Consider the following 15093-nt stretch of genomic DNA (forward strand, 5'->3'; position numbering starts at 1 on the left):
ATTAGTTAACACGGTAGCCTCTAGTGAGTTGTCCTTTGAATATGACAATATTTATTTATTTATTTATTCATTCACTATTTATTTATTTATTTATTTATTTATTTACTTACTTACTTATTTTTACCTCCCAATAGGTGATATGACACTGATAGCTTGTGTTGATGGGCTGGGCTAGGCAGAAGAAAGGGCATTTGAGCAGGACCTCATTGCAGTAATTCTAAAACCCATCTTTGTATCTCTGTAGTGCGTGTTCCTTCTCTTGGCTGGCAGATCCAGATCAATAGTGCTTTCTCCACTGCAGGTTAGCCACTGGCCTGGATGGCGTGAGAATTGAGAACAAAGGCCGCATATCCACTTTGACTTTCTTCAATGTCTCAGAGAAGGATTATGGGAACTATACCTGTGTGGCCACAAACAAGCTTGGGAACACCAATGCCAGCATCACCCTGTATGGTGAGTGCAGGACGCCTGGATCTGGAGGGCTTGGCCATGTGAGGGAGCTCCAGGAGCCTGGGAAGGTGGCAGGCAAAATCTGCTTGGCCTGTTTCCATCCATATTGTTCAACCTACCACCTTAGCTAAAATATATTCCTCTCTGCCATTCCCCTGGCATGCCATGCAGTCATATTTCCAAGGTGATTTATTTTGGCCAGGTTTGCCCCATTTCCAAAGGAGTAAACCAAATTTTGAATCAACTGTGATTGTGAATTCCATATGGGACAGAGAACCATGGGATGGTTCGACAGTAGTGTCATCTGAAGACAAATGAGAAGACAGAAGTGTGTGGGAATAGTGGAGAAACACGTGTAAGATTGATAACTTCCATAATAAGAATCCATACTCCTGGGATCACAGTTCTAGTTTTCAGCCAAGCAACTCTTGTCATCCTGATTCTCACGTAGACCATCAGGCCATGAACTCATATGGGGATAAATGGGGAAAAGAAGGCTAAATCCTCATCAGGAGACCCTTCTATTCCCTGTAAAAACTCTGGTCTGTTTCTCTCCATGGATGGAGAAACCTGGGGAGTCATGAATGGCTACTATGGAAACCCTTCTCCCTCATTGCTCCATCTTCCCATATTGCTATGTCTGTCTTCCCACGCAACATTTCATTCCATAGACTAGTGTCAGCCTATGGTAATATTTCATACCTGTGTGCATGTCTATATTTATCTGCTGAGGTGTAGTGAGAGGAAAGCATCTGGTGCACAGGATGAACAAAGACTCATTTTTCCACGTGCACCTCAGATGTAACAAGCTTGACATGTACTGAACTTTGTCCACCAACCATCTGAAATGTGTGATCTATGTCTTTTGTTTTCTCTCTGCATTGTGTGTGCATTGTGCTGTGTGTGTCTTAGAAATAAGCCCCTCATCAGCAGTGGCAGGTGGGTACAGCATGTTCCTTCCTTCCCCTGCCTGCCTGAATGCCTATGCTCTTGTGTTTTTAAGCCTCCTTCAAAGACAGGCTTGCCTGCTTCCTTCCCTAATTTGTTCTCTATAGGAGATTTCAAAGGGGTGTGGCTTGACCATTTAGATAATAAGCATGTAGAAATAATGGCTTTTACACACACTTAGGGGATTTGATTAGGAAGCTCAGAGAAAGTGAATTCACTCTGCCACCCCATAATAAACATCTAGTGGGTCATTGCTTACAAGGAGGAGACCTCTGTTATTTCTGCACAGGGGTGCATTGTCAGGAACACAGCCTAGAAACCAAGTAAATTATTACATGACTTTCTAGAGACAAATTCCCTCCTTTGAATGTTTTGTTTCCTTTTACCAAGACTAAAACGGATGCTGACTTAGTCATAAAATTTTTATTTTTAAATGGAAGTTCTTAGGGTTACTTTTCATAATGGTGATATCTATTTTTTATTAAATATTTCTGGTTTTGTGGCATCATCTCAGAGCTGATTGGGTCAAGTTATTACCTCCATTTTACAGATTAATAAAAGGACCAAGAAGTGTGGGTAATGCACAAATATATACAGGGGAAGGGGAAGTATTAGATGAAGCCCAGACTCAAGCATGTTATCATGCACCAGAGTGTTTACCCAGAGACTAGTCAAAATAACCTAAGAGATACCTTCATTTACACACTGAAACATTTGGACAACACTATGCTGCATTACCAGTTTTGCATTCAAAGGTGAGAGCCGGACCACTTGTCTAAAATATATCAATCTCACGCTTATGGAAAGTTGTAACATTTGTATTTTCCACTGTCAATTTATACAGCCATAGATTCATGGTATCAAAGACATATTCTGCTAAACCTTGAGCATCACAAATGCTTGTCCCTTAGTTATGACACCATTAAATGAGAAAGAGTGAAAGTATAGTGTTGTCTAGACTATGACTTTTATTCATTCATTTGACTAAGAAAGTTACAGAAGTTGAGAGGCCCACTAGAAGGTCTTAGAAATGATAACCGGACGACTTGAGTACTTGAGTTCCTGTCATTTTCTACTGTCAACAGGAAAAGAGTTGTGTCATGTAGAAATAGCATTTGTGTCTTCACATAGTCTTTCTTCTGAGCTCCAACTGAAATTTAAAAAGTGGAAAAATAAAAGCATAAAGAAGAAAAAGGAGGGAAAAAAAAGCCAGCCAGCTGACTAGTGTGTCTCTTAGAAGAGGAGTGATGTTAGCTAGGGGCTCCATCTCTGTGACCTGATTTAACCTAAGTACCTTCTTATAGATTCCATATCTAGATATAGCCATGTTGATGGTTAGATAACATAAAAATCTTAGAGGACAAAATTCAGTTCATAGTGTAGACACAGACTCACATCTAAATCCAGCCACATGTCATAGTCCTTCCTTGATCTTTCTTTTTCTCAACTAGGCTGTTGGGGGTTTTGTACCTGCCTGAAGAGGCTGATGAGAGGATTAAATAACGGAACCTATAAATCACTGTAGATGCATGACTTTGAGAACACCTGAAGACCGAAGGCCTCAATTTACTAAGTGGAAATTGGAATGATCATGAATTATCAGTAGAGCAAAGTTCCTCAAATTTCTGTCATTAGTGAACCTTTTCTATAGATGCTGAGTGCTATGATTCTTTCCAGTCTTCCAACATGTACCATTAATTGGCCTCTTCCTATGCACAGACCTGCAAGAATTATTGACCAGAAGGACATCTGCTTTTGTTTTCTTTAAAGTCTCCTCTGTCCTTTAACTCTAGAACTCTTGAAGCCTATGAGACACCTGGTCTTTCTTTACCTAATTGGAGTCTATCTCCAGCGTCCATTCCTGAAAGGAGGCTTCCCTAGACTCTATGTAGATCAACACACACCCCCAACTACACACATGTTATTTCATGATTTGCCCACTGTAATCACACAGCGAGTAAAGACTAGTGTTCATTCAATAAGTGTATAATCTATAGCTGCCCCAAGCATGTACAAGGATTGTTCTGAGAGATAACAACACAGGTGTGACACAGCAGCCAGAGTTCCTGTTTCCATAGCCCTTACCTTCAAGTTGCAACTTTTAATTTAAATTGTTTGCTTGATAAAAGTCTTTTGTTCCCTGAAATTTTACAAGATCCATGGACAGAGAAACCATGTGTAGCTATATATCTGTGATCTGACTTGGAGATCCACACATAGTATCTAATCAAGAAAATTTTGTAGATGATGGTAAAATGAAAGTGTTTTATTCAAGATGCCAAAAGTTCAGCTGTCAGGAACTGAGATTCAACTAGCTGAGTTAGGGGTGTGTCTCCACAGGTCTTAGTGTTCAGCCTGTCTTGTTCCTTGGATGGTTGCTTAGGAAAGTTCTTTTACTGAGCTTGGGATTTTTACCCATGATGATCCTTTGGGTAAGATGTCCTCTGTGGCCTCCATAAAGGCTCTGGTATTAGGATTGATGGCCATAGATTTAGCCATAGAGAAATGAAAAAGTGTCTTTTGATCTGCTTTTTCTGTAGACCACAATACTTTTCTTGTCCTCAATGGCCCATAAGTATACTTAATTATAGCCACAAATGACTGAGATGTACAGGACCACTACACTGGTTCTTTTTAGGATTCTCTCAGATACTGAGCCTTTAAAGTATGTGCCAAATGTGTGCTGATCTGATTTTACATGTGCGAAAACTGAAGCTAAGGCAGATAACTCAAATCACATTGGCTTGTAAGCAGCTGAACTGTGACTTGAGCCAGAAGTTTTAATGCCAGGGCCTGGGTTCTCAAGTTCTACTTTAGTTCAGCCCATGGAGGACGCTTGAGGCCAATTAGTATGGAATCACATTTCAGCAAGTTGTCAACTCGAGTCATCTCCTAGACCATAGTCTCCCTTCTCTACCCATCTGCCCTGAAACCAACTCTTTGAAGACAACTTTTACACCTCTAACCTATATATTCATACTTTCCAGACACACGTGTAAAGCCCAAGTATGTATTTGTGTCACCTCTCACAAGCTATGTCTGGTCTATATCTGGTGTTTGACAGTCTCCCTTGACTCTGTCTCTGTGGTCCCAAGACTTCATGCTTCTCTTCACACATTGTTAATGTTTCTGCGTGAAAAAGCAATAAGCAGTAAAAAAATGGGATAGACACAAGTTTTAAAAATTGAAAAACATATCAAAAACATGCAAGCTTATAGAACCAGTGAGTGGGGGAGGAACTACAAGGAGAACATGACTGGAAAAAGTTAACAAAACATAGGCAGTGGGTGATCATCCTAGTCAGTTGTTGGTGACAGTGTGTAATGCTCTTTTCTTATCACACCAGTCACTTCCTTGTCACAGAGCCTCAAAGACAAAGCTTCAGGAAGAGCCAACCAAATAGCACATTACATCACAAACCCTATTTGGGTCCAGACATCCTTAGAGCTGGTGAAGGAGCAGGATGCAGAGAAGAAACTATCCAGGGCAGCAGGAAAAACTGAGACCTAGTATGAGAGATCTGGCATGGTGTGGTCAGCTCCTCAGAACTTAGCAATGTACAAGGGCAGAAGGATATTGGTGGCTTGCTTGTTTTCAGTTCTATGTCTCTGTTCTGAATCTGAGAAACAATGGGAATACAAGAGCCTTTCCAAAGGATGGTATCTTAGTTAGGGTTTCAATTCAAGAGACATCATGACCATACCAACTCTTATAATAAAGGCATTTAATTGGAGCTGACTTACAGTTCAGTGGTTTAGTCAATTGTCATCATGGCAGGAAGCATAGTGGCACTCAAGTAGACAGATACTGCTGAGGTACCTGAGGGTTCTACATCCAGATTGGTAGACAGTAGAGAGAGTGATACTGGGCCTGGCTTGGGTACTTGAAACCTCAAAGCCTACCCCAGGTGATATATTTCCTCCAATAAGGTCATATCTACTCCAAAAAGGCCATGCCCCCTAATTGTGCACTGTCTATAAGCCTATGGAGCTGTTTTTATTCCTACCATCATAGATGGTCTCTACCAATGTGGGATATGACCCAGAAAATTAGAGATGTTGCAGAACTCCTAAGTAGTAGAAAGGCAGGCTTCCCCATGCATTTGTTAGCTTTAATTGAATAGATGTAGTCCACTCATCCACTCAAGAGGCAGCCTGGGCCTCCTGAAGTCTTGTCAACCCTATGAGTAGCAGGCAGTAGCCTGGCTTAGCTTGTTGGCCACAATATGTCTCTTATAGAAATCTCTTACTTTCCAGCAGTGTACCAACCTACTCCACCTCCTCTTGGCCATGAGCAAGAGAACCTGTCACTCTGTCCTTAGAGTGCGAAGCAGAAAGATTTGGATCCTGATTCCATCCAGTACTGCAGTGTGATGTGCTTGATGAGACATGAACATAAACATTATTGGAACTTGCAGGAGAGAAGGATAGCAAATGTACACAAAGTCAAAAGATGGTTCGGAGCAAAAACTGGATTTCTCACATATCACCTGTGTAATTGTAGGAACACTAGTTATATTAACAGTTAAATATCAGACATAGGGACAACTCACTAGAATCTTGTCATCTCAAACACTCCCATTAAAGCAACAGCTGGGCTCTGGCATTTTTCCTCATGTGAAGCATCAGTACCGTTATGCCTATAGTCCACTAGAAACTTCTAGTTCCAGTGACCAAACCTCTAGCTTCTCTTTAATGCCTCCTTAATAGCTAGGATAAATCTGCATAGCAGACTGAATTTCTAAACTCAAGTTTCTTCAACTGACTCTAGCAATAACTAGCTCCTGTTTCCTGTCCAAGCAACATTTATGGGCAGGGCCCTCGGTGCCCTGTACAATACCTCAGCCTTCACACTGGGCTCCCCACAACCCCGATTCAATGCTCCTGCCTTCACCTCATGCCCTGCACTATTGCCCTGCCTTTACACTCTGCTCTACACTATTCCCCTACCTTCTTTTTTTTTTTTCTTTTTTCTTTTTTTCGGAGCTGGGGACCGAACCCAGGGCCTTGTGCTCCCTAGGCTAGCGCTCTACCACTGAGCTAAATCCCCAACCCCTTCCCCTACCTTCTTACCCTGTACCACACAATGCTCCTACCCTCACACCGTGCCCCACACAGCCCTGATTCAATGATCTTGCCTTCTCACTGTGTCCTGTACAAGACAGCTTGTGTCTTCTTTTTCTCCTTAGTTATCAAAGTATCCTCAACAACCACTCTCTAGTCAAGTGGCTACAGGGACATTATGAAATGGGAGCACAGAGCACCCAAGGATTCTCTCTAGCTTGTGCTCCTAGGACCTCCTCATATCAGGACTCGCACCTTTACCTTCTTAAGCCCCATTTACCTCAGTTTCTCAAGATCTGAGATGTTTCATAACATCTAGATTCTTCTTATTCAGGATCCTCCCCACCCTCTCTGCCCTCATGCTCTGCCTTCCAAAGCTTTCCCATGAGTCCTAAGATCAGCAGGAGAGAGCATCCTTCTTACCTATCTACCTTGTCTGCTCCTGGCTCCTCTACACAAGCCACATAAGTCCGTCTCAAGGGAGGGTGACGTTGAGGTCTGGAGAGGTCATCTGTGTCTTCAAGCATCATAGGAGCTGCATTCTCAAGCCTGCATTACTTGGAGAGTCTTGAAAATGCAAATGTGTAAGCCTTAATCTAGACCCACTTAATCAAAGTCTTGATAAATGGTCCTGGGAGTGTGACTCGCAAGCAAGTTATTTAGGGAATCTTATGCCCATGGAAAAGTGGTAGGCACAGAGCAAGTCTTACTTATGATTCTGTACTTTCAAGGCTCTTGAAAACAGAACTATATATACCACATTTATTTCCTGCATCCCTAGGAGAAACGGCTATTCATGCTTCTTCCCTTGGATCTCCCCACCCCGATTCAGCATGTGTATTACTTTCTAATTGTACCCTCTTACTAGAACCCACACCCTAATTTTGACTTCTACTCCTGTCGACCTTGGAGTGGACTTTAGTGTCCTCCCCCAACCCACTTTCTTTGTTTATATACTACCCCATGTATCTATCTGATCAGGGAGATCATCTTCCCACTGGTTTCCTGCTCTTTAGTAGCCCCTCCCCACTGGCTTGTCACAAACCCCAAAGGGACTTTGCCATTTTAGTAGCTGAATGTTCTTTCCTACTAGAAAAGCATGCCACTGAGACTCTGTATATCCACAGCCTTGATGATCCTCCCTTTCCCCACCCCCCACCCCCAGGTAATCACAAGGCTGTACATCCTCCAGTGCCTGTCAGCTAAGCCTGTAACCAGGGTGCTTATTCATTCATCTCGTCATCAAATGAATCACTAGTGCCTGCTGTATGCTGATGGTGCCAATAATTAGGCCAAAGATGAGGAATGAGGAGGCACAGAACTGACAGTGTGTAAACATACAGTGGCCATCGTAATAAAACGTAAGTTCCACACTAGAGGAATGAAAGTGTCAGCCGTATAAGGCCTTAAGAACCTAAGAATCTATTGTCAGGAAGTTATTATTATTTCCATCTCATAGAAGAAGAGCCTTGAGCTCAGAGAATGTAAATGGTATAACAGAAGTCCCCCAGGTAGGCATTCTACCACGCAAGTAGCAACACCAGACCTAATCCCATGTTTCTTTCTAATCCGTATATCTTCTATCTCTTCCCACGTGTCGGAGGGTCACATGCACCAGCATTTGCCCTCTTTTCTGCCTGATAAAGCCACACTAATCCTCCAAGTGTGTGTTCCATGGCAGCCTATTTGCAGAGCATTTCAGAGCCTCACTGAAGAGCCAATCCTTCATCTTTAGGTTCCTGTAGTGGCATGCCCTTAGGCTTGTATTCTGTTTGTATTTGTTTCTGCACTTAGAGGATGTAGCAGCACCATGTCTTGCAATGGTTGTTGCCCAGCAAATGTTGGTTGAATTAGTAAATAAATCTTGCAGCCAATGGGGGCATCAGTTATAGCCTCTATTCATTTAAAACCCTTTGCCAACCAAAGGGCAGCTAGCTACTCAAAGGACACGTACTTTTCCTCCTCCAGGGGAGCCACACCACTATTTCTCTGATTTTTCCCTTGCATTCCTGCAATCCATATGGCCAGATTCTAATTTAAAATGTACCCCCCTTCTGCCCCATGCTCCTTCTGCAGCAGACTGCATCAAACATTCCAATTCAGTCTTTAGGAAGACATCCTTGCAAACACATCAAAAAACTGCACATATCTGCCCATTTCCTGCTGATAACGTATATGATTTTTTTATTTTACAAATCCACAGTTTAAATCCAGGTGGGAGAGAGTGAGTCAGAGAGAAACACCATTGCTTTTGGCTGATGACAGCAGCGTAATCATTTATATTTTTCCCAACCTGCAAAATGTCAACATATTAGGGGGGAAAAATGCAGACATTTCACATTTCATTCCTGATGAGGTTCCTTGTCACTGGCTCGCACCCCCACCCCCTTTCTGTGAATCATTGACATCTGGCTATTAGCTTAAGCATTTTGAATGTACCAGTGAGTACCCGGGGTGTGCTGATGTCAGCATAGGCACACAGCTTAGGCAGAAGTCTTCCTTCTCTCAGGTTTGTAATGTGCTTACAGATTTGAATTAACTTCTGATAGTCACTTGCTAAGCTGTTGTCTTTTGTGGCAAGCAGCAGAATAGGGTGTGGACAGGGAACAAAACAAAGATGGCTGCTGAGTTTGCCTCTTTATCCGCCTGTCATAGTTTACTGCAAAACCTGGTTTAATCTTTCTTGTAAAACAACTCGGTGCCACGTTTTTCCACTGTAATTAAAGACAATGGAGGGAAAGTTCTTTGAAGAGGAATGTGCCTTCATCAGTCAGCACGGCTGAAAATAGGTTTCTGTTTCGCCAACAAGCACAGCGCACACATCCTCTAATTAGATTTCCCTGCTCCTCTTTTAATCACCACGAACATCATTATCCTTTTGGTTCCTCATTAGGAAGGTCGTGCGGTTCATAATCGCACTCATAAACCCATCCAGATTTCAGAACAAAACTGTAGCTTCTTAGATTTCAGATATTGCCTTGATCTCTCATTCTAGCAACAAGTTCAAGTTGCCTGTGGGGTTTGTTTCTTTGTGTGTGTGTGTGTTTGTGTGTGTGTGTGTGTGTGTGTGTGTGTGTGTTTAATGTGTTCACCCTCCCATCTTCCATTTTAATAGAATTGCCGATACTTATTCAACCATTACTGATGAAAGATGCCATATTTCCATTTTAATTTGCAAAGAGAAAGGGAAGACAAAAGCTTATACCTGGACCTGTATCATATATAATGTACCTTACATTTAAGCTTTGAAACCTCTCAGAAGACTGATTCTATCTAGTTAGGGGGCTCCTGTTAGTAAATCTGGATACTTTATTATCGGCTGATGGTCTGGACAAGGTGAGTCACCTTGAGTACGCCAGGACATATCTAGTCTACAGGTGGCCAGGATGGTGGCCTCTTTCTAATTTGTCAACATGACTTAATTCCAATCGGAACCACAAGTCAAATTTAACTCTTGATAGTCCAGTATTTACTCACTTTAACTCAACAAACTCTCACAGAGAGACCTTGTTTTTATTTTTTTGTTTTTTTTTCATTTGGGGTTTTTGGTCTGTTTATTTCTATGGCTGTTTGTTTGCGTATTATGGATGTATCATCCCTTGCTGAGCTTCAAGTCTGCATATGTCCTAACTCCTCTGTCCATATAATGTATGCCAATGGACTTTTCTATCATTTTATAGCAATCTGTCTCTTTGCCACTGTCCCTCTAGTTCCATTTCCTCTTAGTAAATATACATGTGTGTATGTAGTTGCTGTATGTGGGTCAACCCTTAGGCTGTCTACATGGTAGGCAAGAATTCTACCGCCGACCTACATACTCAGTCATTTCTTTTCTTAGTGTATGCTAAAAACTAACTTCTGTTCGTCTGCACATCTGTCCCCTAGGTGTAGTGTCATTCATAGTTTGTTTTGTGCCTCTGCGTTCTCAATTCAGCTTTGATTTTTTTCAACGATTCTCAACTTCTGGCATGAAGAAAGCAATTAATTTTTAGCATTCAAGAGGGTAAAGGAGGAGGGGATGGAATAATGGGGAACGGGCATAATAACGCATTCTCACTGTCAATTTATCCCTGAAAAGGATGTTTAATGACGCTTGGTATTTGTGGCAGTGATTCTCATTGAACGGAATCATTGTTAACTGTAAACAGAGATGATTCCTTAAAGGCAGAATTGGCCCACAGGAAGAATTGGTCTTCTAGAGGCAAGTCTTCAGGAAGGCTGCTCTTCATTAAAAAGCTTTCACCTGTGGACACCAGCCTCCCTGGGACTCTATAATAGTGACAGTCACTTACTTGCCAACATGGCTTTCGGTTATAGTTGACAGTCTTTGAGAAGCTGGTATTTTACCCAGGATTTCATTATTTAAGGCAGGGTCTCCACACATCACCACCTAAGTCCTTTTCACCTTGCCTATACTCAACCTTTAGGTGTACTTGGCAACGAAAAGCTATCTCAACTAAACCCCAAGACAACGCTACAACGTAGAGAAACTACCCTTTCTCTATTTTACACGTTAAAACTCCCCTTTTTTGGAGAACTTAGCTGTTTTCATCAAAGTCTTTCTGCTGATCAGGAACAGAGGCAGAAACCAAATTCAGTTCTGTCTTTCAGGCTGTCTTCATATACTACTATGTGGCCAGCTGGCTGTTCCTGGCATGCAAGGGACTTAGGGTTATTTATCCCAAATGGATTTCTCCCCAGGATCTGTGAGGCTTTAAAGAGATTGAAAAAAGAGGAGAAGGAGGAAGAGTAGGAGCAATACAGATTTACTAGTGCACATCTGTAATCCCAGCTCTGAGGTGGGACAGTCCCAAGCATGAATTCCAGAACTGCCTGGGCTACAGAGAGTACAGTGTCCACTCAGATGTCTTAGAGTTTCTAGTGCTGTGATAAAACACCATGGCCAACTTGGGAGGAAAGGTCTTATTTGGCTGACCTTTCCATATCACCGTTCATCATCAAAGGGCATCAGAACAAGAGCTCAAAAAGGACAGTAACCTGGATGCAGAAGCTGGTGCAGAGGTCACAGATGAGTGCTGCTTACTGGTTCGTTTCACATGGCTTGCTCAGCCTGCCTTCTCATACAACCGAGGACGACCAAGTGAGGAGTGCCACTACCCACAAAGGGCTGAGCTCTCCCATATAAATCACTAATTAAGAAAATGCCTTACAGGCCTGCCTACAACGCGATCCTATGGAGTTATTTTCTTAACTGAGGCTCCCTGCTCTCAGATGACTCCAGTTTGTGTCAAGTTGACATGAAACTATCCAGCACACTAGACAACTCAGTGATCTCCTGTCTTAACAGTAATTTAAAGCAAAAAGAAAAAAGTTGCATTTGGGGAATATATCAGTGTCAGAGGAGTTGGCTGACATGTAAAAAGCCCTTGGTTTAATCTCCAGTGTCAGAAGAGAAAAAATTTAGACACACAGAGAGAAGCCACTAGAATATAGGTTCTTTGAAAGTAGAGTCTGTGGCTGCCTTTCAAGAAAAACATGGCATACCAGACATTTAGTACTTACTATGACCTGTGTGAGGGTGGCTTGGGATCAATATCCTTTTCTGGACTTGGCTGCAAAGGTTAGGTGTGGGTCTTCTCCCCTCACCCTTGGCAGACAGCATCCTCAGAATCCTCTGTGTGCAATGGCCTATCTCAGACTTGGTCACTCTGACTGTTAAACTTCTTCATCCATACCAAAATTTTACTCAAAGTTCAACATACTTGTGAAAGATCTAAATAATCCAGCATTCATTCCAGCAAAGACATAGAGAGGCTGGGGGTGAAAACATCAGTCTGCAGCAAGCATTGCATCAATAGTGTGACTACTGTGTCCCAGACACTGTCACAACCACTGGGATCCTTTCAATTTGCAGCAAGAACACCACAAAGTATCTCATGTGACGCCACGTCAACAGCAAGGCAGCATTGAGTTGTAAACTTCAATTGCTCTGACTCCAAACTCAAGTGGATGACTTCCACTTGTGAGTTATCAACAACTCTAGCTCAAAGCAGATTTCGACTTCACGGGCAAGGTAGAAAGATCAAGGAGGCAGAATGCCCCTAAGGTCTTTCCCCAAGTGCTACTTGAGAGCCTCACCATCCATGGTTCCATGGACCTCTTTCTTCATCCATTACGTAGTCCTACCTTTCCTCCAGACCAAAAATCTTTCTTGAGCCACACTTCAGTCTCACATTGCTAGATCAGAGGACAACACTGAAACTTTGTCTTCTTCCAAATCTTTGTCTCTTGGTTTTAGATGAAAACTCTTTTTTCCAGGCTATTGCCACTAATAATCATTCTAAAAAAAAAAAAAAGAAAAATATCTTGACATCAGTTCAATTGTTTATCACATTTATTAAAGTTAAAACTGGTGTTGGCTGTCCCGTGTCTGGAGAAGCCTATGCAGCTGGCAGCTGAAGAAGCCAGAATGTAAGCAAAGGTTTACAACTCTTGAGATGTCAGTGCGGCCATCACCGAGCTCAGAGTGAGGAATTTATCCAGCTCCCTGAAGCATAGGTTCCTTCAACAGATTCACTGAGCTCCATGTATATGCAAAAGCCAACTCCATCTTAAGGTATTAAGGTGTGCCCAAACGCAGGTGTATACATCCCATGTTGATTAAATAATATCAATCTGTTTGTTTTCAAAGTCTGGCACAAAGAAACAGTTATTTAAATCAGAAAACTGACTGGGGTGTATAGGAGCCTAGAGGGAGCCACTCAGCTTAGGGCCTTTCTTTTTATTATTCTGAGTCAAGCAGGGTTACTGTAAGGACACAGTTTCAGAAGCAGCTCAGTGCAGTTTCGGCTCACAGCCCTCCAACATAGAGGTGCATGGATATGAGCCATTGCCTGCCTGCCCTGCAACAAAGCCTTGGAGCCATCCTGTAGAGCACCATTCTTCCCATTTGGACCAGCAGCCAAATTTCAGATGTGTCCAGGATTTGTACAAGGGGGAAAATGTTGATTTGAATCTGTATCATGGTGGATTAGATTAATTATTGGGCTGCAATACCCGCTTTCCATTGACTGATTAACCAAAGGCGCGTTGGTTGTAAATTATGATATCACCTGATACGCCAAGCCATTGCTTGTCTTGCTTGTTAAATAGAGAAGCAGCTCCCTGGAGCTGCACTGAAACTGAGGCCAAAAATGGAGGAAAGTGGTAAGGTCTAGGCATGTTTCTAAGCCTCAGGTTTCTTGCTGTCTTAGGAGGGGACAGTCGTGCAAGGGTAACAGAAGCCACACGGCAATGTTTGTAGACCCTACTGAAGGCTGTCTGGCTGCTTACCAGCTGTCTCTCCTAGCACCAGAGGCACAGTCTCCAAAGACACAAAGAGTAGGAATGGAGCCTTACAACCCTTCGCACATTACCCCTTCTCTATTTGCAGATGGGAGACCCAAAGCTCAGAATAAAGCGGCACTCTGCTAGTGAGCGCTGAGGCATATAATCTAGTTCCCAGTCCATTACTCCCATCATCCTATGGTGCTGAGATATCTGGGACACGTGAAGAGTCTTTTTCATCAGAGAGTAAGAAGGGCTGTCAGAGCCAAGGCATAGACTTTGGGGACAGTGACTTGGTCTATTTCAGCTCCAGGTGTACAGATCGTATGATCCTAGGCAAGATGTGGAAATGTTCTCTTTCTTAGTTCAGCAGTTTATGAATTGGAAATAACAACATATTCTAGGGGTTGTTTTGATGGTAAAAGAATTTAAATATGCTTAACCTTTTGTCTCATGCTTGGCCCATATAGAACATGATATGAACACACCATCTTTATTATCTTCGGTATATCAAGAAAACAGTGGATTTACTAACAGTGGCTTTTCATGGTTTCCACTCTAGAATATTCAAAAGGACAAAAACAAAACAAAACATGCTTTTAACTCTCTTTCCAGTGAACCACAAGCATCTCACCCACACCCTGGGAAACACATACTTCTTTTTAGGGTTCCACATCCTTCTATCTCCATCTCTTCCTCCTTTATGGTTTGGTTCTCCACCTCTTCAGGACAGACATTCCCCAAAAAGGTTTACATCTACCTACTGCCTCACACACTAACCACCCCTTTCTTAAGTGTGCAACATGGACTTGGGTTGTTCCCCAATTTAAAAATCAACACAGTCAATGAGATAAGCACACAAGTATACATACATGATTTTATATATGGACATATGTAGCTAGTCTTATATAATATATGTTTGATTATGTATACATATAGAATCAAATATACTTTTAAATAAAAGTATATATGTGTGTGACTACCCTTCAGTGTCCACAAGTTCTGCATTTATAGATTGAACTGAATGCAAGTTGAGAATTGTTTGTTCATACTGAAGTGAAGCTTAGTAGTAGAGCAGTTGTCTGGCATATGCAAAGGCCAAACCCCAGGATTAGGAAAAGAGAAGGAGGAATAAGAGGTGAACAGTGGAGCAAGACTATGAAGAGGCAGAGGAGGAATGTGTCAACAGTGAGGAAAACGAGAAGGAAGGGAGAGACTATTAATCATATTGAATAAATACAGGCTCCCTTCGCGCTGTTAGTCTGTAAGCAATCTAACAGCTATTGACATAGAATTACATGTCACAAATAATCTAGTACTGATTTAAAGTATAGAGGAGAATGTA

At 42.2% G+C, this 15093-nt stretch overlaps 1 protein-coding gene across 7 annotated transcripts in view; it reads left to right on the forward strand.

Moving 5' to 3' along the window:
* Opcml (opioid binding protein/cell adhesion molecule-like) overlaps nucleotides 1-15093 on the forward strand; it is a 1111269-nt gene that overhangs the window by 1088873 nt on the left and 7303 nt on the right. For 4 of the 7 annotated variants that reach the window (XM_063264779.1, XM_063264780.1, XM_017595415.3 and 1 more), the window contains one exon: nucleotides 302-453. In XM_063264779.1, the coding sequence (XP_063120849.1) occupies nucleotides 302-453 (152 nt within the window). Of the gene's footprint in view, nucleotides 1-301; nucleotides 454-1362; nucleotides 1390-15093 lie in introns of all 7 variants that reach the window. The other 3 variants (XM_063264778.1, XM_017595412.3, XM_017595413.3) reach the window with 1 other exon arrangement.

The sequence above is a fragment of the Rattus norvegicus genome, chromosome 8, assembly GCF_036323735.1.
Source record: "Rattus norvegicus strain BN/NHsdMcwi chromosome 8, GRCr8, whole genome shotgun sequence".
NCBI classification, from domain to species: Eukaryota; Metazoa; Chordata; class Mammalia; order Rodentia; family Muridae; genus Rattus; species Rattus norvegicus.